Raw genomic sequence first — 23,960 nt, forward strand, 5'->3', positions numbered from 1 at the left:
TGTGTGTGTGTGTGTGTGTGTGTGTGTGTGTGTGTGTGTGTGTGTGTGTGAGATGGAGTGTATCTGATTGGGATGGATGAAGGGAAGTATGGCTTCCCACAGACGCAGGCTGTCTGTCTGATATAGCATCTGTTTGTCTGTCTGTTCTGTGTTTCAGTGTGTGTTTAATGCTAATAACCCCTAAAAAGTGTGTTTGATTTTTCCAAACAGTTTATCTCCTATACTTGAGAGAAACATGAAGAATTTGCTGTACTTACTGAATGAACTGAACTTACTTATTTATTGAATTTAGACCATATAATATAATTTATATAGTACATATAGTATAAATAATAACTAAAATGTATAGTAAAAATGTAAAATGTATAACTAGAAAATGCATTGGAAAAAAAAAACTGGACATAGCATGCAAAAAACGTACGGAAGATTAAAAGTAGAAGAACCATACTGTGGATGCTTAATCAGCATCCACACTAATAACCAAAAATAAAGATAAATATTTTTTATGGGATTTTCAGATATTCCAGGATCATTGGGATTGATCTGATAGAGTAGGGTTTCAGCCCAGATACAAGAGCAGCAGTGAGGTCCAGCACTGACAGGTGATGAGGCCTGGCCTGGCTCACAGCCGGTGTTCTAGTTCATCTCAGAGGTGTTAGATGAGGTTGAGCTCTGCACAGTCAAATTTGTTCCATGCCAAGCTTTCAAAAAATTCCCCGCTTGTGCAAGTAGCAACAGGAAAGGGACGTTCAGAAAAGCATCTAAAATATTTTGGGAAGTGTGAGGCTTTTCTTTGTGCCTGTGTGTTAAATGAGACAATTGATTTATTATGCAAGTCAGGATGTTCTTAGTGTAGCATAAATATTGAGGGTGGCTTTCTCTGACACAAAAAAGTGGATGACAGTCCGTCTTTTGCAAATTTCTGTTTGTGCATGGTTTTGCTTTTCTTCAAAACAAAGGATCAGGCTTGGTTTTGGTGCTATAGGTTTGGGATTGTCATTGATTAGGATTAAACCACTGCAGTAAATTTTGTTCAGATAAGTTCTGAACCTTGGAGCAGAGCTACGGTAATATTTTAGTTTTAAAGTCTGTAACTTTTGAAAGGTTTACCTCTAGGTTCACACTACAACTTTGACTTTTCTGGACCTCCTAAAATGAAGAGTTTCAGAAACACTGTTTACTCTGTTCACTCCGTTCTAGTTTGTAAAAGTCTGGAAACTGAGACCTGCGAAGCTCACACATATTTTGTGATTTCATTCTTCTTGTGTGTCTATAGTGATGGATCATGCTCCTTGTACCAGTATATTTCTTTGCAGTCTGTGGTTTTCACCCCCATGACCACCTTGCACTCAAGCTAGTTTCTGCCACACTTCTATCTTATTGTAAATCCAAGCAAAGACACTTTCACGCTTACTGTTTGCCATTGCAAACAACCAACCTTCTGGTTGCTAGTTATACCCCCCACACATCACCAGTGATATCAGGGGTTTACAGCCCTGGTGGTTTAAAGCTTACCTGAAATAGACAGGACATGTGTTCAGGGTAGCCTTAGAGTCTGTAGCTGTTTTCAGTCTTCCAGGCAACTAATTATGCAAGTAATTAGTAGATTAATTGCTTTAGAAAAATGTTTAACAAAATGAAGGAAAAGCAGAAAAAATGTCCTGCAGTCTAAACCCCAAAGAATTTAGTTTATAATTATATATTTTTTTAAAAAAAAACCCAAAACAAAACAGAATATTTTCACATATCTGAAGAGCCAGACCAAGCTTGTAGTATTTCTGCTGATGAATGAGTATGAAACAGCTGTTTATCATTATAAAAGACAAACTTTTTTGTAGACCAAAGCCCTGTCCGTATACTTCTGGCAATACTCTATGACTCTCGGGCTTTTCTTTCTCGACCCATGTTTAGATATCCATCCCAGGGGCTTTCACGGGTTATTTTTTTCTCTCCTTGTTAAAAATCTTGCTGCTTCCTGTACCCTCACCCTTCTCTTCCTAATCACTTGTGTCTCCTTGGGATTGCGACAGAATCGCGGGATGCCTCTCACTCATATACACACACACACTCACACACTTACTTTACCCAGCGGCACAGCCCATAATGAACTCGCTGCTGTGCAGTTGTGGATGAAATAAGAACCCTGATGTGCTCATCAGAGGCTGTTTCAGGGCTGCGGAAGACTTCTCTGCATCTCCATTCATGCTTCCTCCCTCTTTGCTCTGCTGTCACTGGCCTACATACATGTGTCAGTATATCACACACACACACACACACACACACACACACACACACACACACACACACACACACACACACACACACACACTTTATTTTTTTTACTTCTGTCTCTTCCAATCACACCACATATATCCCTTTTCTTTCTCCTTGTCTCATCTCTGCTGCCATGTCTATTGCCTGTGCCTTGAATGTTTTCAGCACCTTCTTTTGTTTCTTTCTGTCCTCCCCCCTCGTTGCCCTGTTCTGTGAGACATTATCAGAGACGACAGTCTTGGTGTTTTCTGCCCCGTTGCATCTACTTTTGCAGTAACAGCTCTGCCCATCACTCTATACAGTTTAACTTTAATAGTTTGTCATGTAGAGAGCTGCATTAAAGGCACTGGAGAAGAAAATAAAATCAGAAGGTTTTTTATGGGGTCGCCTGTGGCTCAGGAAATAAGCTGGGTCATCTACTAATCAGGATTTTGATCCGTGGCTCCTTCGCTCTGCGTATCTAAGGATCCTTGGGTAACATACCTAAACCCAGGTTGCCCCTGATGCATCTGTCAACCTTACGCTTTTCATAGCAAGAAGGTCCTGGGTTTGAACCCACTGGCCTGCTGGGGCAGTTCTGTGTGGAGCTTGCATGTTCTCCCAGTGCCTGCATATGTTCTCTCTGGTGCGTGTTAGGTCAACTTGTGAATGTGAGCTTGAATGGCCGTTGCTGTGTTGTCCCTGCAATGATGATGATCAAGCAACAATCAAAACGTGGCCTTCAAGTTAAGAAAACGTTGACCTTATTTATTATTAACCCTGGCGTACACTCTGTTGATGGTGTGGTTTTTTTTTTAACCTCCTAAGACCCGAACTCTTCCATGGCATGCATTTTTAATTTCTCTTTGATATTTGGGCTGATTGGGGCCTGATGAATGTAAAAAGAAAGAATTACCAGAGTTTATTTTACCTTATTTTTGTTTTTAAGAAAAATAAGAGCCACATATGAGGATATTCGTTTAAACTTTTGATAGAACAGTAGCAGTATAATGTCCTCGTAAGTGGATATCAGACCCTTGTAGAGCAAAATTGAGTATTTTGGTCTAAATAACCCAAAATGTGATCTCCACATATGTGGACGCCAGGTCCTAGGAGGTTAATAGAGCTGTGAGGGGACTTAAATGTAAATCTGACCCATGTCTGCTTATTTTGGAGCTGAACACTTGTGATTTGAATTGGAAAGCTTAGGTAACGGGCTGTACAGTACTAACAAGCAGCACTGATGTAACACTACTTTATATTTTTAGATAAATGGTGAATGTCTCTTTCTTTGCCTTAAGGCTCTATGCTTTTAATACATTGTTCTGAGGAACACTTTACCGTGTCATTGCTCACTCGCTGCTCTCTCTTCTCGTCTGTCTCTGCAGCTCTCACCAACTGACAAGAGTTTGGAGTTTGACAGAGACTTTCGCATCAGGCACTATGCAGGAGATGTGATGTAAGTATCTAAGACTTTTATTTATTCAGGAAAAGCTTTTACTGATGATTCATCCTCTTTTCCTCAGCTTTACATATTCATGCCTCAGAGCTGGCGACTCAAACCACAGCCTTGCACTCTGGCCCACTTCAGGAGCAGATGGAGGTTTTGGTTCTTAAAAGAATCTGAATAGTTTTCAGGGCAATAAATCACACTTTGCAACTGAATTTTAACCAAATCGTTGTTTCATAACCCATCTTCTTTTTTTCTTTTCAACAGTTAGCTTCCTGTAGGGATGTCTCTCCAGTTAACTTAATGTTAAAAACACATTTACATTGCTTTCACTTACTATTTTCCAGATATAATAGTCATGCTTTAAAAAATGTAAAACTCTCTCTAAACTAGCCCCCTAATCTTTTTATCTAGTCCACCTCAACATTTACACCATCTGCTACTGATGTCAAAGAATTGGCTCTCAGTGCCCAAATACCCCGTTTGACTGATTCATACTGAAAGCGTCAAAGACATCCTTTGAAAAGAAGATTAATCTTAATCAAAGTGATCAATTTATAGTTTTATCCACATGGAATTGGATTGGAAAGGCAGTGACGTGCCAAGTCATTGGTGAAAACTGTCATTATAGTCAATCACTCTGCCCATTCCAGTTGTGTAAGAAGACTGGTGGACAGATTCAAACATTTAAATGACATCCTAATTACATGATGTCTCATAAAAAAAAAAAATACAGCACCATTTCCCAGTCCCAAATCCCAGAGTACTTACTTGGATGCCATTCAAAAGAATAAACCACACAGGCTAAGCTTCCCAAAAAGTGCTCTCAGGGAAGCATGTTGAGCCCATTTGTGAAGGCTAAGTGTCTGCCACCCAGGGGGATGACTGAGGCAGAGGAGCAGGTTCGACAGGCGGCCTTGATTGGTCCCTGATCGTCTTACACCAGGCAGGAGGCAGAGTAATATTTATAGTAGCTGCATCAGTAACAGCATGCATTTACTTAAAACGATTTATTATTGTTTATTAGACTCATGTCACAGTGCAGCTCTGTGGTTGAGCAAAATTAAGTAAAATTTTTTTTAACTGTTTGTTAGATTCAGTAAACGGTCACAGTTTTTATGCAGTTATGGCTAAGGATGTGTTCTTTAATGCAGTCACATAACGCCCTCCCTGAAGCAAGTGGTAGTAGTAATCTTTGTCTTTTCAGAAGTTCCATTTCTGCCTTTTTATGTGAGATAAATACAACCAATAAAGTCCCTACAGACATTAAGAATAAAAATAATATTTCGAAAAACCAAGGCGTAACTATGTACACATACGTGATATCACCTGATTTGTTTGACAGAGTGAGACAAGGTACAAAAGATCTCTGAGCATGAGAAATTGTGGCACCCTGAACCTTTGCCCGTTCCCACCAGTTAAGACTGTGCCAAACTGCGTTGTTGCTGACGTGCAATTTTATTGAATTTGCTCTTATTAACTACAGACAGTAAAAATTCCAGGCAAAAAAGCAAAACAGAAGGCGAGTACATTCCACATGTGAATAGAAGAAAAGAGCCAGTGTGTATCTATCAAAGACATGTGATGTATTTGATAGATGACATGCGTTTATTGTTGGCTCTCTTCCACAGCGTGTCTTTGTCCTGTCTTCCTCCCCTCACCACCAACCAGTCACGGCTCTTGGCTCCCCCTCCCTGAGCCTGATATTGCCGGATGTTTCTTTCTCTTAAAAGGGAGTTTTTCCTTCCCACTGTTGCCAAGAGCCTGCTCAAAGTCGTCTGATTGTTGGAGTTTTCTATTACTACCTTAGAATATAACGTGCCTTGTGGCAAATGTTGTTGGGATTTAGTGCTATAGAAATACAAGTTGAATCAAACTGTTGCAGCTTTCACATGAGATGCAATTGCTGTTTCCTTTCTTGTAAATGGCACTTATGTTTGAATCCTATGACAGATTTTCCTTGATCGCTGTCTCTAAATATTTGTATTCATTTACAACCTCAGTGCTGTCACCACTAACAGCTACCTGTTGGTGTGTCTTCCCACAAGCTTTTAAAATGATTATAAAAAAGGTTCATTTATTTTCTTGTTGATTAACTAAAAAAAGTGGATCTGAATATTAGCCTCACAGTTTTCACATGAAAATTATTGTCATTTGAAAAACAACAATAAAATTTAACCGACCACATTAAAACACTGGACAGAGATTACTGGGATAACTGGATTAGGTAAAGTGTCCCAGCTGCTGTCAGTGCTGATCTTACAGTGTCCGTTATTATTGACGATTAGTGTATAAAAGCCCACCTGCTCACTCTTCTCAGATTAACACCCCACTACACTCCTGCTGTGGTGAAAAGAACAAGCTTACCTTCCACTTGTGCTTCAGGGTGTGCTCCCACTTGCTCTCACCTGATGCTGAAGTTGAAATTCACGTGACATTCACTCCCTGCACCTGATGTTAAAGCTGCTCTTCCACACCTTAGACTGCAGCTGGAGGCCACATTGTGGTCTCCCTGTTTAACTGATGCTGTCTAAATCAGACATTCACAGATCCATCCATCCACCCATCCTTATCTTGGGGGTAACAGTCCAGGCACATAAGCCCCTCCCTCTTCTTAGCCACCTCTTCCAGCTTATCCAGGAGGACCCTGAGGTGTTCTCGAACCAGTGTCTCCATCATTTCATGGGTTACCCTAGGTCATGGGTGGGCAATTCCAGGCCTCAAGGGCCGGTGTCCTGCAGGTTTTAGATCTCACCTTGGGTCAACACAGAGGCCTCTGGAGAACTTCAGGACATGTTGAGGAGCTAATTTAGCCATTTAAATCAGCTGTGTTGGTTCAAGGACACATATAAAAGGCCTGGAGTTGCCCACCCCTGCCCAAGGTCTTACCCAGAACCCCTTGTCCAGAAAGCAACCAAGAAGCATCATAGTCGGATACCTAAACCACACCACCTGGATCCTGTCAATGTGGTGGAATATCAGTAATATCAGTTCTCAGAGCTCATGGCCATAGGTAGAAGTGTACAATGACGGGTAAATCGACAGCTTTGCTTTCGCAGTCAGCTCTCTTTTCAGCACAACAGAGGACTACAGTGTCCACATCACTGCTGATGCCATACAATCAGTCTGTCAGTCCAATTTATTTATATAGCAAAGTTCAAGACAGACGATGCTGCACAAAGTGCTTAACAATATAAAAATGCCATTAAAAAGAAACAATGTAAAACAATAGTAACAATATAAAACAATGATAGGACAATAAAATAATTAAAACAGTAATTAAGACTAGTAAATAAGACCAAAATGTTTGGGTCATAGTGTGTTAAAAATGTGTCTTTAGTAGTGATTTAAATTGATCAAGTGTTTGTGCAGAATATTTAGGGGAAGACTATTCCAGTCTGGGACCACCACAGAGAAGGCTCTATTGCCACGAGATTTGAGATAAGTCCGTGGGATGGACAGCATTAATTTTGAGCTAGACCTCATGGTTTTTCCTGGAGCATAAACAGAAAGGATCTCAGACAGGTAAGAAGTGGCTCAGGCGTTAAGTGGCTTAAAAGCAAAAAGTAAAAGTTTAAATTGGATCCTGTAGGAGAGAGGAAGCCAGTGTAGAGAAGCTAAAACTGGGGTTATATGCTCTCTCCATTTGGTACCAGTTAGCAGGCGAGCAGCTGCATTTTGGACCATCTGAAGATGATGAATGGAGGCCTGGTCGAGACCAAACTACTGTTACTCTCTACCTCGACCCAGCTGTAGTGTTGTTTTACCAAATGTGTTGATGCCACTCAGTTGCACTGACTGGAATTTGCTGTATTAACTGAAGCAAAAGTCTGTGAAATCTGTGTGTGGAAGATCTGCAAGGATTTAAAAATGCAGAAATAAAAATTCACCTATGCATTTGTGGCTTGTTTTTGTTGTTGGCAATGTGAGCGGCACCTGCGTTGTGAGTCCTGGGGGATATGTTTTACAACCTCTTTGGAGAAGAGCAGTGTGCATAAAATGTGTAGACTGTGTCCACACATGCATTTACCTCTGTCTGTATTTCTACAGGTACTCAGTGGTGGGTTTTATTGATAAGAACAAAGACACTCTGTTCCAGGATTTCAAGAGACTGCTGTACAACAGGTAACACAACACACAGTAATACACACTGCTTCAATTTTCAATCACCTCCACACACACTCTTCAAAGTGTCTCTTTCACTTTCTAGCACGCTGATTACATGACAGCTCTCTGAAAAGAACGACTAGTGCAATGAATCCTCTCCCAGCTTGCTCTTATCCTCCTCCTCCTCTTCTTCACCAGTCCTCTTCAGCTTTTTTTGTGCTGAATATAAATGTGATCAACTAATTGCTTACCTGTCTAATGTATGTTCATGGTATTCTTAACACAAATCAGAATCATGACATTTTTGAAAGCAGATCAGTTAATTTTGGCTGGAAGAGTATGTGCTAAGTGTTGTAGCCATATGGAGCTGTTATCCTTATGAGAATGCCTCCAATATGCATCCAGGCTGGGCCCAAGCATTGCTGGAGGCATTATAATTCCATGCTGTCCGTCTGTACTTCACTTGAATGTGATATTTCCTAAACAGAAACAGCAGCCCTTGGATTCAAGGGTGAATTGATTGGATTTAAGTAATCAGAGGTTAAGGTCATCCAGAAGGCTGAACACAAAAAGATGTTTTTAGCCATGACCCAAGAATTCAGATGCTAATTATGACAAAAATTCACACAAATTAGAGAAGATGATGATGTGATGTCCCTTTTCCCCCCAGAAGGTCAACATTTTACTTCACAGTGACAATAGATGGTTGTGTCCTATTACGACAACTCAGGGACAACTCAGTCTTCTATAATTGTATTATATCAGTCTTAACAGATATGGATATAAATTTGAACAATCTAGTTTTATTTATCATGCATATGGACAGGGATGCACAAGCATCCAGTGATGCAGTGTGCAGTCTTGACCATAATAGGTCTCATTAAATGTCATGTTTGGATTTGATTAGAAAATCTTGTTGAAATGTTACACATATGTCACATTTAACATGGACGAATATTAAATTCTGCTGCTTCTCTTTTTGCTCAGTAGTCTTGTAAATGTTGATCTTTTCTCTTTACTTTTTCTCTGTCCAGTTCCAACCCAGTACTTAAGGCCATGTGGCCTGAGGGCAAACTGAGGATCACAGAGGTCACCAAGCGACCGCTGACGGCTGCAACACTCTTCAAAAATTCAATGATCTCATTGGTGGAGAACCTCGCCTCCAAGGTGAACCTTTCATAAGTGCTGCATCAGATAATATTCATATTGAGCCAGTGGATTATAACCCTATACGTGTTCCTAAGAAGGAATTAAAGTGAAGAGAAAGATTCTGACTACAAATCCTGTTAAATGACACGACCTGTGTACACTTGCTGATATGCAATACTGCAAGTTTTATTTTTTAAACTGTTCAACCTTACTTTACATATTACTCTCAAGTACATGAAGTAAATGACCAGACTTAAAGAAAATGTTCATGTTTAGGGGCAAATAAAGATTGTATTAAAGGAATCATCTTCATCAGAGATGCTAAATATTAATAAAAACTACTTGCCCAAACTACTTCCTGTTATCTTCCAGATATGGTTTAATTTGGAAGAAATCATTGCACAAAACTGTGCTTTGTTTGTCAGTAGTATATCTGAAAGTTATGCAAAAGAATGTTACGGGCATTCGTTTTATCCCCCACATCCAAATACCTGAAAAATATGAATAATATCTAACAGCATTCATGAGGTGAAGCCTTAATGTGCGAGACCAACTTCCCAGCCCCCCTTTATTTGCTGTTCCTGGTGTCCGTGCGAATACACGTCTGTTACAGAAGAGCATATAGTTACTGTATATCACCACTGCAGTTTGAACTACAGTAGAAAACATTGGCTGGTGTGTAAATCCACCTTGTGTTGCTCTGTACAGGAACCCTACTACGTTCGCTGCATCAAGCCCAACGATGTCAAGTCCCCTCTGCTCTTTGAGCATGAGCGCTGCCGTCATCAGGTGGAATACCTCGGGCTGCTAGAGAACGTCAGAGTGCGTCGCGCTGGATTCGCCAACAGACAGACGTACCCTCGCTTCCTACAAAGGTGCGCCAAAACACAGTCTTTCAAAGCACCTCTGCCCTATGATTAAAGATGTTTGAGTGAATTATATATGGATACTTTAAAGGGCTTTACTTTCCACTTAAAAGGCTGAAACCACCTATGTCGATTGATCCTTCATTTATGTTTTTGATTCATCTTTTTGCCTATAAAATGTTAGGTGCCATTTTTTACTGTTTTCTATCTATCACACTAGCCCATACAAACTGTGTGGAAAAAAGCAGCAATTTCTTGCATGTGAGAAGTTGAATTTAACAATATTTTGACATTTATGGCTTGTAAAAGTATTAAATAGATCAGATTTACCTGAATATGAGCTACAAAGTAGTCATATAAATCTGTGTCACCCACACATATGAATATTCACCCAGAAGTCAAACTCTTAAGATTTAGACTCTTTCGTGAGAGTGTCCTGGGGTATTATCATGGCAGAGTAAACATGATGTTACGTATTTACAGACTCTGTCATTTCCTCACCCCCTTTGAAAGCTGAGGCCGAGGCTACTTTTAAGACTCCACAGTCTTCTTTAAAGTGACAGTTGTTGGTGTAAAATGAGCAGCTGCATGAATTTGGAGCCTATTTCTTTGCCCTAAATGTCCTCATAAACACATTTCTGTGAACCATTTCTGTAACATACAGAAATTTTTTCACATAGCCAAAATGCTGGGGTCAGTTTGAGCAGACATTCCTACATGCAGATGGTTGACTCTTTGCAATATCGCAGGCGGTTGGAGAGGGAGAGCACCCCTCAATCATCCGTCCTGACCATGTCCACGGGACATCAAATATTCAGTGCTGGGAAACACTTAACCTTACCAACACTGCATCCCAGATTGTTTACAACTTGTATGCATAAGAAGGAATCAAAACCATCACAGTATTTCCAAGTGTGTGTTGCACATTTACACAACATCCATAAGAAAACAATCAAATGTGACAAATTTAATACAATATTTCAAAATAAACACACACATGAATATAAATTTTAGGCCTTTGAAGCATGAGTATTGTCCAAGTAGAAGAAAAATAACCTACTTTCAATTACTCATTTATTCACAAGGGGTCGCCACAGCGGGTAGCTCCGCATATTTATTTTTTTTACAAATCTAAAACTGGTTGGATTCCTAATTCTTTTAGTCCCCAAGGGGCTGAGTGTGAATGCAGCAAATCTTGCTTTCTAACAGCAGCACATGTCAACAACGCATTAGAACAACAACAGACCAAATCATTTAATTAAAGATCAAGTGGTCCTGATCTAATTGCACGTTGAAGTTTTTTTTCCTCAGTGAGCAGTAAATTAATTTGGTTCAGTCAATTAAGCAAGACCATTGAGAAAAATGACCACAATTATAAATCATAGTTTGATGTATTTTTCATGCTAGATGAAAGTATGGTAGATTGAAGGTTTGTGGTGCATGATTCATTTTTTTTAAAAAACATTTTCTTCTCAGATTAGCTTTAAAATGTTTGTGCAATGAGAGACTGAGCTTCCCTCACCTGAAACACTATTATTAAAATGTTATTGAACCCCTGAAGCTGTGCGTCGATCAGGCATCAAGGATATTGCACAAAAAGTCTTGACTGTGGGGTGTAAATATTGTGTTGTGTAACCTAATCAGCATCCAATCAGCTAATCAGCTGCATCTCTAGCAGCTATTCTAAAATAATCCCTTCAGTGTCTTCTTTTTCTAAACAGTAATTTAGCGTAATGTTTTGTCCTTTTGATTAAAAGCAATTCTAAAACACCCACATTTGATTATAATTACTGAAGAGGGATGCTGATAGGGCATCTTAATTTGTTGAAGAATTACCCAGTTTTAATGTGGCACAATAACAAACAAACAGCAAGTACTAGTCAGTGACCTGTGTTAAAAACTCATGGTTTATTCATAGGCAAAAGCTTCGACATGTTGCAAACCTGTTTACATTCTAATTAGTTCTAAATTGCTTGCAACTGGAGGTGCAATAACTGGCCTCTGAGGCTTAAATCAATACAGGAATTTAGTCAAGAAATCTAACATATTTGACCAAGCTGAAAATCGTTCATTAAAACACTTTTTTGATCATGAAACATGAAACAAAAGTTATTAGCAAGAAAAAAACACAATGTTACCAAAACTATTATAAATAATAAAAGTTAAAAGATTGAATTTAAAGACTTAGTACATTCCAGTACGTTTAGTGCATTCAAACAGAGCTTTAAGAAACTTATTACCTACTGCTACATGTAAGGCAGAATATCATCATCATCATCATCATCATCATCATCATCATTTATTTATTTATATAGCACTTTAAAAACACACCTGGTAGACCAAAGTGCTGTACAATACTAATATGCACATAGTAATAAAACCAGACAGAATAGAAAATCACCTTAGCTGATTCTGACATAGACTTGCTGCTTCCACTAATAATAATCATCCAATAACAGTAAATTAAGGATCCTGCATACCTTTACTTTTTATCCTTCAAGTATATTTTGTTCTCTGTGGTTATTTTAACATGACACAGACACCTGGGGAGTTTCAGAGGGACACCATTTAGTCTGCAAGGCAGGGGTCTTTATTTTTAAATGTAATTGGATTCTCTGTGCATTACCTATGTCTGACTTCCTGCCTTCTTTGTCACGGTGCTGCAGTGCATTGTTTTATTGGTGCAGTCCATCGTGATGCCCCCAGTGGGACTTGGGTAACTCACAAGAGCTTGTTTAGTTCTTGTTTGTTCTGTTGACTCTGCGCTGCTGTTAACTATCCTGTGACAGGCGGGTAGTATAGGCTGTATACAACAGTATGACCTATGCATGTACTACAAGTAGTGATGTATAGTGCATTTCTTTCACCCGTTGACCAAAACATCTGCTAAATTTGCCTGTTTTATATCTAGAGCTGAAATGTAGCATGTTTTTGACAATAGGCTGCAAAACCAGCTGATTCTGGCTTTTCATGTGTGCTGTTCTTTTAATCTGTTTGTGTTTCAACACAAAAGAGATATCCAGAGACATTACTTGGAGTCTTAGAACTTATCAACATATTAACAATGGGCATATTAACATTTCACTGGATGCTAAATTAATAATACAAATCTGCAATCAAAGAGATCCATAATCTCGACAGTTTAAAGTCTTGCACGCAGCAGCGTTCATAAGAATGTTCTGCTTTGGCCTCATTACATTTCTGTAATGAGGCCAAAGCAGAACAAAAGCTCAGGGTTAAACTTTAAAGACTGTTACAGGACAGATGTGGATTCTTAGAGTCCTCCGATAGCACTCGTCCTCTGACATTTTAAGCTTCACGTTCTTTTTTAAATTAAAAATACAAGTCAAATATCACTTATTGGGAACTGATCACTGCTGATAGAAGATATAATAATTGTAAGATTGTTTTGTTCTAATGGAACATAATGCGATCGATCCCATACTTACACAGTGTACAGTGTATTAACTAACACTCCAAAATAGTACACATACTTGTGCCTCACCCTTATTCCCCAGCTGTCACATTCACCCACTGCCCTCCTAGAAATCCTGCTGGATTGAGGATTAAATAATGAGACTTTTGCATAACATGCTAACAAGGCATCCAACTCCATTACTCCAGTCCTCCTCGGTGATGGCATTATATCACAGCCTTACCAGTGGATCAGCTGTGAAATGACTCAGATCGCAGCTGTTACGTGGCAAAGTTTTGAAAACTGTTGATTTGATCTGGCAGCAGTGATGGCATCCTGAACTCCGGCAACCACCCCTAAAGTCTGCAATTAAATAGGAAGTAACAGAAGATGATGATGCGATGTTTGCTTTGAGAGTGTCGATGAAGAAGTATAGAGAAGATTAGAAGGAGTTTAACGGTTTGTTTTTGAACCCAGGACTTGTTATATCTATGTAATCTGATGCTGAAAATGTATCCAGAAAATGTTCTCTGAATTTAACTATAGCATTGCTAATATGTTGATGTTTAGCAGGTATAAAGTACCATCTTGATTTGACGTATTGGCATCGTAAACAAATGCAATGTACAGCTGGGGCTGATGGGAGATTCATTAGTTGCTGGTGTTTGTTCTAAAAACAAAAAGTCCTCAGCAAAGTGAAATATATATATAGAATTATCCAGATCCTATTTAATTCCTCCCACAATGATCTAAATTTAAAGTCATAAATCTGCTGACACACAGTGCACATTTCTTCATGCAAACACTTTGTCCTTCCTCCAGATATAAGATGATCTCCGAGTTTACCTGGCCAAACCACGACTTGCCATCAGACAAAGATGCAGTCAAGAGGCTCTTGCAGGGCTGTGGGTTCGACCACGACGTGGCCTACGGCAAAACAAAGGTCTTCATCCGCACGCCGCGGACGCTCTTCAGCCTGGAGGAGCAGCGAGCTGAAATGGTTCAGAGAATCGTCCTCTTCCTCCAGAAAGTAAGAGTCTGACTGAATCTCAGTAGATGATGAATCAGATTTGTCAGCTTGAAATGTAAATCAGTTGTGTCAGTATTACACTGACATCATGGGAAATTTATTGGTGATTTAGTGCTGCCAAACTAATGAAAAGCCCCCCTGTTGTCACTGATTTTATATTTTCCTTCTCTTTTAGTCGTCCTTTTACATCCTCTAAAACTTGTCCTGAATTCATGCAAAAAAATATCCTTTTATGGTATTCATTGACAGCAAAAGGGTTCCTAATTGCAAACATCTGTTATTGTAAATACCTCCGATTTCCAGTCATCAACAGCTATTATCTGATTACGGCCCTTGAAACAAGATCATGAGGTTCTTCTTGTTTCCAGACCCAAGTCGTGCTCTCATTGATATTCACCAGCTTTTGTTCTGCATATGAATAACCTGTGAGACTAGAAAAGCTCAGCCTGTACTCAAAGTTATACAAGCGCCGAGGTATTTTTGGACCTGATATAATCTTGTACTATTAGCATTATTCTCTATCTCTTAGGGTGAATATCTTTCTGCCGCTTCTCTTTTTTGTCTGAGTTTTCACCCACGCAACTCTCGCACAGTTACCAGATAAGATAAGTAGATCTCTAATTTAGAATTAAAGGTGAGTCTGGGTTTTGGGGCAATAACAGAGATGTTCTTTGTGTTAAATTAAAAAGCACCACCATAATGCAGATGTGTCCTCATGTAATTGAGCCATGTCTTTGATGTTTTTGCTCTGCAGGCTTTGAAGTTAATCACACCTGCTTTAACTGTGAGGTCTCTGCAGGTGTCAGTGGACTGTAAATATGAAGTGAATTAGTTGTACCTAGATTGTTCAGCTAGATGTTAAGATTGGCTTGGACTAAGCTTAGACTTTCCTTACATATTGGGAATAATTCAGACTGTACATGAACGATGCAAGTAGCCATATTGAGGACTCATGGTCAGCGTTTTAGCCATCGCCATCTTGGTTTTTATAAACCACGCATCAAAGGAGCAGGTAGTCACGCCCCAAAGCTACCCATCTTTATCGTATAGTCAGTTGAGACTATAACCTCATATGGACTCATGTGACTCACTGCTGGTCATGAAAAAGAATGCACATTTAAAGCACTGTGCATTGATTTCACTTGACTTTTCAAATGCTAAAAGGTTGTGTTCATTTTTTATACAGTCTGTGGATCAAGCATCTGATACTGGGAGACGTAAACACATAGCAAGAAGGAGTTAACTGTTCTTCAATATTTCTTGATCAAGTGATTTGGATTCTTTTGTATGTTTACCTTCTTCCGTGTCACACATTTAAACATTTCACAGTTTTACATGTGTGTTAACTGAAATGAAAAGTGAACTGAAATGAAAAAAACTGAACCAATTGTTTATTTTTATTTTCATTTCTTTTCTGCGCTTCCTGTTTTGGCTCGCCTGCAAGCTTTGCCTCCTGCTGCTGTATCAATTAGTTGACTAATATATTGTTGATTAAAAGCAATAATTTGTCATTTGTCAAGCTAACGCCAAATGCATGTTCCAGCTTCTCAAATGCGACGCCTTTTCTCTGGTTTGTACAATTACAGTTAAATAACTTCAGATTTTAGACTGTTGATGGGACAAAAGAAACACATGAAATCAGTATTTATTGCTTTTTCTTCCAGCTATATATGCTGCAAATGATCTGTTATGAATATTGATTGCTGGTGTGTGTTTCTCTGCATTCATGCGTCAGCGGTTTGATGACACCTCCTTCAGGCGAGAATGTCAGTGTCTTGTTGTGATTACGTCGCATTCGCTGACACGTGTCGGCTTAGCGTGCAGAGTACAACTTGTTATTTTTTTCATTTACTTTGATAGATAAAGACATGAGTCTGAGAATGTGGACTGTGGCTCTTTCTGCGTATCAAATTGAGGACACGAAATGCAAATCGCCCGGATGCTTCAAAATGCTTCTTTTGATTGACAGCCAAACGGCAATACTGTCAGTCTGTCAGCAGTTTGTGGGCGTGCAGTGTGTACACACTCTACACACATCTTACAGACTATAGCCTACATTTGGAGTCATGTGATTGGCACTCACGCGCTTTTTCCCAGCCTGTCATTACATTACCTTCGCGTGGGCAGATTCCTTTGCACCATGTTGCTTTCATCCCTACCTTTCTCAAATATTCTCTCCAACCTCTCAGACATGAAAGGGTTATCCAAGCCATATTAACTTTTGTACAGGATTGATTGGCTGACCTTATCGATCCGTTTGACCCTTTGCAGGCTTTTCCCACAAGCTCGCAGGACGGGTGTTGGCTCAACCGCTCCCTCAGGAGAATCTTATCTTGTATCTCACAGGATAAGCAGGCTTTGATAATGAAGGGAAAGCCCAGAGGATTTGAAGCTTCCCCACCTAAGCAAACATCACAGCATTGCTGAGGTGGAAGAGGGGTATTTAATCTTGCCCTCTGTCAGCATTAAAGCTAGGCGTGCAGTTTGCGCTTAACACACAGTCGCATGCCCATTCACTCATGCGATATGCATGCAGTGACACACAAAATCAAATAGTGGTGTGACAGCAGAATTGACTCCTGTATGTACCACGCTGTTACTCAAACAAACATCCCAGACGGAGTATGATCTGCTGTGCCAAGCAATCCCCTTATCAGCACCTGGCACACCAGACTGCCTTATGCCAGTCGAGACCACAGTGCCAGGGCTGTCATTGTATGACTGCGGCTCAGACACACTTCTTGTTTCTCCGTTTGCTCTGTGGATTTATTATAAAACCACTCAGTTTGCTCCATCAAACAACAAAAAAATCCCCCTACAATCTGTGAATCTGCACAGTCTCCTAAACACAGGTTGAGTGGCCGCTCATAGTGCCGATGCTGCTGGTCGGAATCGGGAGATCATTGTATTTTCTGTGTCTGTGCTGTTGCTTTATTCCTTTAAATTACCATAATGTACAATAAACCTGGTGTAGCTAGAGGAATGGACTGGTGCAGGGGGAGGGGCAAGAAGTCCTCTACTGCTTCATTTAATCCTCTACCCTTCAGCCCGCATTCACCTGCTCACACTCGCCTCATCTTCCTGCTTGTGTTGTGCTACTGAGCGCAATACCAGTGATTGCTCTGCATCCATGTCTGTGCAGTCCTGCACTGACAACACTGAAGCCTGCCACATTGAAAGCAATCTGATTATTACCACTTTGAGAAATGAAAGCATGAAGATTCCCAAAAAAAAGCACATGACATCTCAACATAAATACAGATGTTATAAATTATACATAGGCCACCCCCACCTTCACTCTGTCAAAATTAATATTTCATAAATTCAAGCTCAGCCATCCACATCACAGTACCTGTCAGCGTTTGTCAGAGCAGGGACAATGACGAGAAAAGAGACACCCCCCTCTCGTGTATTCTGAGCTGCCGCCTTAATTGCTTTCCAAAGCTTTACATACTCTCCATAGCAGTGGGTTTATCAGACGTGGCGAGCGTTATGTCTTGGGCAGTCAGCTTTCACAGCGCAGCCACAGGGGGCTTGTCTGGGCAGTAGCTAAATGAAAATGTCTTTAAAAGATAAAGAGCTTTATTTTATTATTTTGTACTGTTTCCCGTTGGGTGAGTCGTGTCTTCAGGCAATAAGAAGTGCAGCAATAATTTAAGTCTTTTTGGGGAAGACTCTGACATGGAGAGCCCTCCTTTATGGCCCTCTTGTGAATAGTGGGCTACTTAGTGCGAGGCTAACACTGCCTCCTCTCTGTTTAACTGCCCAGAACTGATCTGTCTTCTTCTAGACATCAGCAGCTACATGATCTGTAATCCTTTGATCCTATCTGAACCTGCAAAGTGTTTTAGTTATCATCGAAAGCTATCACCTCCACAAAACTCAGTGCAGCTGTCTGTAACTGATCAAAGGAAAGTTTAACTTTTTTGTAACAATCCCACCGCTGGGTTTGAAAGAAATGTGCCTCCTTTGTTCTCAGAGAAACCTGTAATGATGAAACTCTTCATGTGTCTTTTTTTATATGACACTGATTATATGGCAAAAAAGTCTTTATTTTATATTGTAGTATATCATATTCTCAAACTTCCATGTTATTCATTATTTAGTACCTAAGTTTCTGATCTTTAAACCTCCTTAAACTATGAAGCTGACTTTTAAAGAAATGCCAGATTTAAAAAATAAATGGATAAAATTCAAGGCTGTGAGATTGATTGTAGCCTATAAATATCTTACAGCCCACAATGCTTTTGGATAATGTGAAAACTTTCTCCATGGCAACTGAAGTGTGGCTCACAGGCAGATTCATTTTCCACTTGGCTGTATCCTCACTAATTCTCACTAATTTCATTTCACTTGAATGAAATTGAAAATGTTATAAATTAGAGATGCAACAGACATGGCCACCCTGTAGCCTTGTTGTCGTTGTCGCCTTTAAAACATGGCAAATTACAAACCACAGGTCCTTGATAGTGGAAAGAATTTAAGAGGCTAATGAGGGAAAATCTGACACAAGTACCTGAACAAATCAAACACAAAATCACATTTTCAGAGATTGAAAGTGATCGAATTTCAAAATAACTGCCAATTAAAGGTGCAGTATGGACTGTTTTCATTTATATCCTGCCACGAGAACTTGAAAGAAACACAGGGATACTTTGATTTTTTTTTTCATGATTATTAATAATTGGTTGTTGTACATATTTAGTCAACCAGGAAACAGGTTTGAAATAGTGCATGTGTGTCTCAGACTAACACGCTAAAGGGTTCTTCACACTATAGTTTAATGTGGTCCAAATCAGTTGGCAAATTTGTAAACTTGTAGCTTTTTCCTGTGATTCGGTTTCTTTTCTCAGGGAAAAAGTTAAAGCAAACCAAAATGTGTCCCTGCCTACAAACCACATGCTTAATGTCTGCATAGATAGGTGCTGTGTTCTGGACTAGTGTATACAATGGAAAATTTACTCCTGCCATTTATTATTTATCTGGGAGATCTGCACTCCTATGGGAGTCTGCTGCATCCCAGAATGCAAAGCATATGTGGTGCTTAGCTCAGACTTGTCGTGTACACTTTGTCGAATCAAGGCGGGATCACATTCTTAACATAAACAAACCACTTGGTGGTTTAGAGTTGGTTTGGAACAGACTGAGATCACCTCCATAAAGTGAAAAACTTCAGCTAGACCAAAAGCTGGTTTGAATTGTTTTTAACCAGAAGGACACAATTATACTTATAGTTGTGGTTAGGGCTGGATCAGGAGACCTTCACTTACACAGACCTTACACTGCAATAGGTCTAGGCGACTGGAGGCTTCCCATGATTCCATGAGTATTTCTTCTTCCCGTCTTTTCACACCCTGTGTTTATACACCAGTCTGAATTATTAGTTTTTATTAATTTCTGGCTCTCTTTTACAGCGTGTCTTTATCCTGTCTTCCTGCCCTTATCCCCATCCGGTCGTGGCAGATGGCTACCACTCCCCGAGCCTAATGCTGCCAGAGGTTTATTCCTGTTAAAAGGAAGTTTTTCCTTCCCACTGACGCAAATTGCTCACCCATAGGGGTTCTCTGATTGTTGTGGTTTTCCTTCTATTATTGTAGGGTCTTTACCTTATAAAGTGTCTCGAGGTTGTTATTTTTTTTATTTTTGTTTTGATTGAATTTAATTGTTATAATTAACAGAGAACTGATGTTAATGATCTTCAGTTTCAACACAAATGACTTTGTTTGGGTGAAAAACAAACTACTGAATAGGCTAAATGTTACATACTGGATAAGACAAAAGATGTCAAACCTTCCACTACTAAAAATAAAACGTGAAAGAAAAACATAAGATTTCTGGACCATTTTTGAAGTAAATGTAAAAGTTTTGGATAGTTCAGAAAATCAGGAGAGTCAGAAAGTGTGAATATATTTTGATATTTCTTTTTTGTTTTTTGGTTCCATTGTCGGTTAGAAATTTGATAAACATTTTCATTTGTATGAGATCTGCATTAATGCTCTGTAGATTAGCTTTGAGCACCTTGTGGTTTCAGTAAATGAATCAATTAGCTGGTTTTATTGCGTGTCCTTCAAATATGTTTGACTAATGTGTGTTCCTTTGAGCTCATACTGCTGTCCGTTGGCAATAATCCTCCAGTCCATCTGAATGATGCATCAGCTTTGCAGAGATATTCAATGTACTCTTCAGTCCTGTCTCTCTCAGTGAGATTGTAATGTTTAAACTGAGTTTGAAAACATTTGTTTCACATCATTAGTGTACATTAGCCAGAGGTAAAATTTAAAATGACAGCATGTTCTGGATTGAAAGAATGAGGAATCGGTGTCTGGATTGTGCCGTTGATCTTTACTGAGCAGTGAGCTGCTCACTCGAGCACTCTATTGATTTATGATAATTGCTGCTGACCTGAGCTTCAGCCTAATGTTTTCCCGTGACAGCCTCTGGACAGTGCATGTTTGAAGCTTCACTAAATTCTGTCACACACTCTTGATTTCACCCCTCCCCCTCCAACCCAACATGCGTATCGAGCATGTCACTGGAAAACCAGCTCAATATCCCCGGAGGATGTGGAAACTCAGGCATTCGTCAGTGCAGTGAAGTGTGGCGCACCGGCCTATCTGTCTTTCCATGTCGGAATTTTGTCACGCTTTGTGTTTAGGTGACAACAAGAGGAATGGTTGTTTTTTTTCCTGCTTTGAATTAGACCTTTTAGATTGCCAACGCTGCAGTCCAATTCCGTTAGTAGGCCTTTTATTGGCACTACAGAATACTTTCAGATTAAAGACATTCAGTATTGCCAGCTAATAATGTGCCCTGTCTGTGTTCTACTAAACATTTCAACAGCAGCCTTCCTGCTCTCACCGGTCGCCCTTGCACATGTGATTTGTAAATGCTTTTACTCAGCCTTCATTTCCATAAAGTCAACCCCTCAAATAAAACCCCAGCTTTCTGTCCCACTTTGTTGCAACCAAAGATCCCCAATCTGGCTTTGATGAGCTCGTAAATCCAAACCTCCAAAGCGTGGTGAAAGCAGAGCCTTGGAAAGGATGATCAGATGGCTTTATTGGCCGGGAGAGTAAGGGGGCAGACCGTCAGGGGCCTTGTTATTGGCCTGATTTATCCACAATCCCCAGAGTGTCATCTTCATCAGACTGCCACAATCATTGCAGCCAGCCTGCTACACTGTTTAAGGGGCAGAAAATGTGTTTATGGGGTGTGTTTGTGCATGTACAGGTAGCTAGATGGCCTCATCGTAACTTTAAGATCTGTTTACCTGCCATGCACTTTAATGAGGCCCCAGTGAGGAGATGGTAATGCCTTTTGTCTGATTCTTGGTTTATTACATTTTATTTCTCTTGCTTTGCCTTTCACCTCCAACCCCAGTATTTTACAATGTAATTAGTGACTTGTAGCTTAGATAAACACAGCTGTTGATCTGGCGTAGGCCTGTGCACCATGTGGATATGAGGCAGGCAACATCTTAACTCAGCTTACACCGAAGCTCTAATTTGGCCACCTTTTGCTTTGTTACTTAGTGTATGATGTGAGCACATATGGGCCGGGACTGTGTGGGGTGTCAGATATCACAATGTGACATAGACAAGACAGAAAGGGAAGCAGCAGGAAGAGCACATCACACTGCTAATGAATGAGGTCTGTTGTGTATTTCTTTCTTTTTTTTAAAAACAAAGATTTAGCAGTTCTAAAAACAGGTTCATAAAACATCCAGAGAATGAGACAAACATAATCGAAACATATAAAGTAGCATATTCAAGAAGCAGCTGTTATATAGAAGGGAAAATAAATAAATAAATATAATGCTATAGAAGTCTCCTTGTAAATATTAACACACAGTGAATTTAATTCATCAGAGCATGGATCTACTTTGGCTTTGGTGTGCATAAAAAGAAATAAAATGGGGGAAAAACATACTGAGTGTACTCCTTCAACACATACAACTGGAAAATCTTGCACTGCACACAACATTTAGTCTGCCCAGAGTCGCCATTTAATCTGCAAGCCACTTTACAACCCACCTGCATATGATCCTTTTCATGCTGTCCGCCTTAAGAGCTCAGTATACCAACTGCACTGGTCATTTAGAAAGTCTCATCTTTTTAAACTGTTCTAACATCTCCTTTTATCAGTGAGCATCTGTGCTGATAGATCATTAAAATGGAGGTTAAAGAAACAACACAATCATACACTCATGCCTTTAATCTGGTTGTGGCTCTAGTGACACAGGTTACACAACTCAAGAGGTGGAGGAGAATAGCGACAGTAATGGCCCACTTCTGTTGTTTTCACAACCTTGGGGCTTAAATAAGGCGTGTGGAGAGCCTATGCATGGCTTTGAAGGCGGTTGTGGCTGTTTTCTGTCACCAGGGTGACAGTTTAGTAGACCAAATAAACAGTCTGTCTGTGATCTACTCCTGTGCTACTGTTGCTCCAGCTAGCTGCAGAGAAAATCTAAGTTTTATACAAAGAGCTAAAGTGTTAAAAACGATGTTAAGTCTCCACTTATAGGTCTGACTGAGCTCTTCCTTCTACATGGTGAACTGTGCACTCTTTCCTTTCCTGTTTCGACACACATTTCAGCCAACTGCACACAAACATCTATGTAGGTTGCAAACCCATGGCACCATAAATCCCTCATTGCCCCTTTCCATAGAATAGGTCGATGGTCCTGGAACAGAGCCATAATGCAATAAATGAATTATTGCAGATGGAAACAACAGAATTCTCTTGACTAATGTTATCTTAGAGTGAATTAGTATTTAATATAATGTTGAACTGTAATTATAATCATGCACTAATAGATTACAACATAAATAAGAAGTCTTGCCATACAGCAGCTACAGATGACAGTAAACAAAGAATATAAAGATGATGTTTTAAGCTGTTGACTGCTATTATAAAGTCTAAACATAATTACAGCGGAGGATACTGTGTAGCTATTCAGTATTTATTTTTCAGTTTTGCTATGCACGACAAGGCAAACCTCATCTCACATAAAGACAAACCAGTACAAGCAAATGTAGTTCTAACAAAAGTTGTAAATGAATTAATAATTGCTTTTGTTCAAATTAAATCTTTGCAATAGTCAAAAAGCAGCACACAACTGAAGTGGAAATGAGCCAATCCTGGCATCCATGAAAAATGAGTTTCAACATGAAAAGCCGTTTTCTAGCCTCTTGTTGGTGAAGAAATAAACATTATATAAAGAGGGTAAGATATTGTCGTCAGGTGGTAATTCTGACTTAAATGCACATAGTTTGGTTTGCATTCACACCAGGGACGTTTTGACAGTAATGTCTGACCCAGTGCCCACTCCTGAAACTTTGCCTAATTCACCGTAACACTCTGAGCCCCTTCAGAATTCAGACGAAAGCAACTGTTAACCTCATTCACAGAGAAGCGAGGAAGCCGCCGTCACTGAAGCCCATTCATTCCTCCCACCACCGTCACCCTGAGCACGTGGGCGATTCCTCTCAGGGGTCGATTAGTGATGACTATGTAGCTGCCCTCCTTTTCTCACTCTCATGCATTATGTATTAAAGACAGTGCAGCATGGAGAAAACAGAGGATACGGTTTTAAGCCGTAAAATGACACAGCATTAGAGGAAAACTGTTTGCTCTTATCGTTTGACGTTTATGTAACACAAGTGTCAAAAGATAAAGACTGCTATCCCC

At 39.8% G+C, this 23,960-nt stretch overlaps 1 protein-coding gene across 1 annotated transcript in view; it reads left to right on the forward strand.

Moving 5' to 3' along the window:
- myo1d (myosin 1D) overlaps positions 1–23,960 on the forward strand; it is a 116,069-nt gene that overhangs the window by 42,184 nt on the left and 49,925 nt on the right. The window contains exons 12-16 of the mRNA XM_005913674.2: positions 3,642–3,712; positions 7,754–7,828; positions 8,845–8,977; positions 9,668–9,834; positions 14,063–14,270. Coding sequence (XP_005913736.1) covers positions 3,642–3,712; positions 7,754–7,828; positions 8,845–8,977; positions 9,668–9,834; positions 14,063–14,270 — 654 coding nt within the window. The remainder of the gene's footprint in view (positions 1–3,641; positions 3,713–7,753; positions 7,829–8,844; positions 8,978–9,667; positions 9,835–14,062; positions 14,271–23,960) is intronic.

This window comes from Haplochromis burtoni, unplaced genomic scaffold (genome assembly GCF_018398535.1).
Source record: "Haplochromis burtoni strain Fernald_Lab_line unplaced genomic scaffold, NCSU_Asbu1 Contig_6, whole genome shotgun sequence".
Classification (NCBI taxonomy): domain Eukaryota; kingdom Metazoa; phylum Chordata; class Actinopteri; order Cichliformes; family Cichlidae; genus Haplochromis; species Haplochromis burtoni.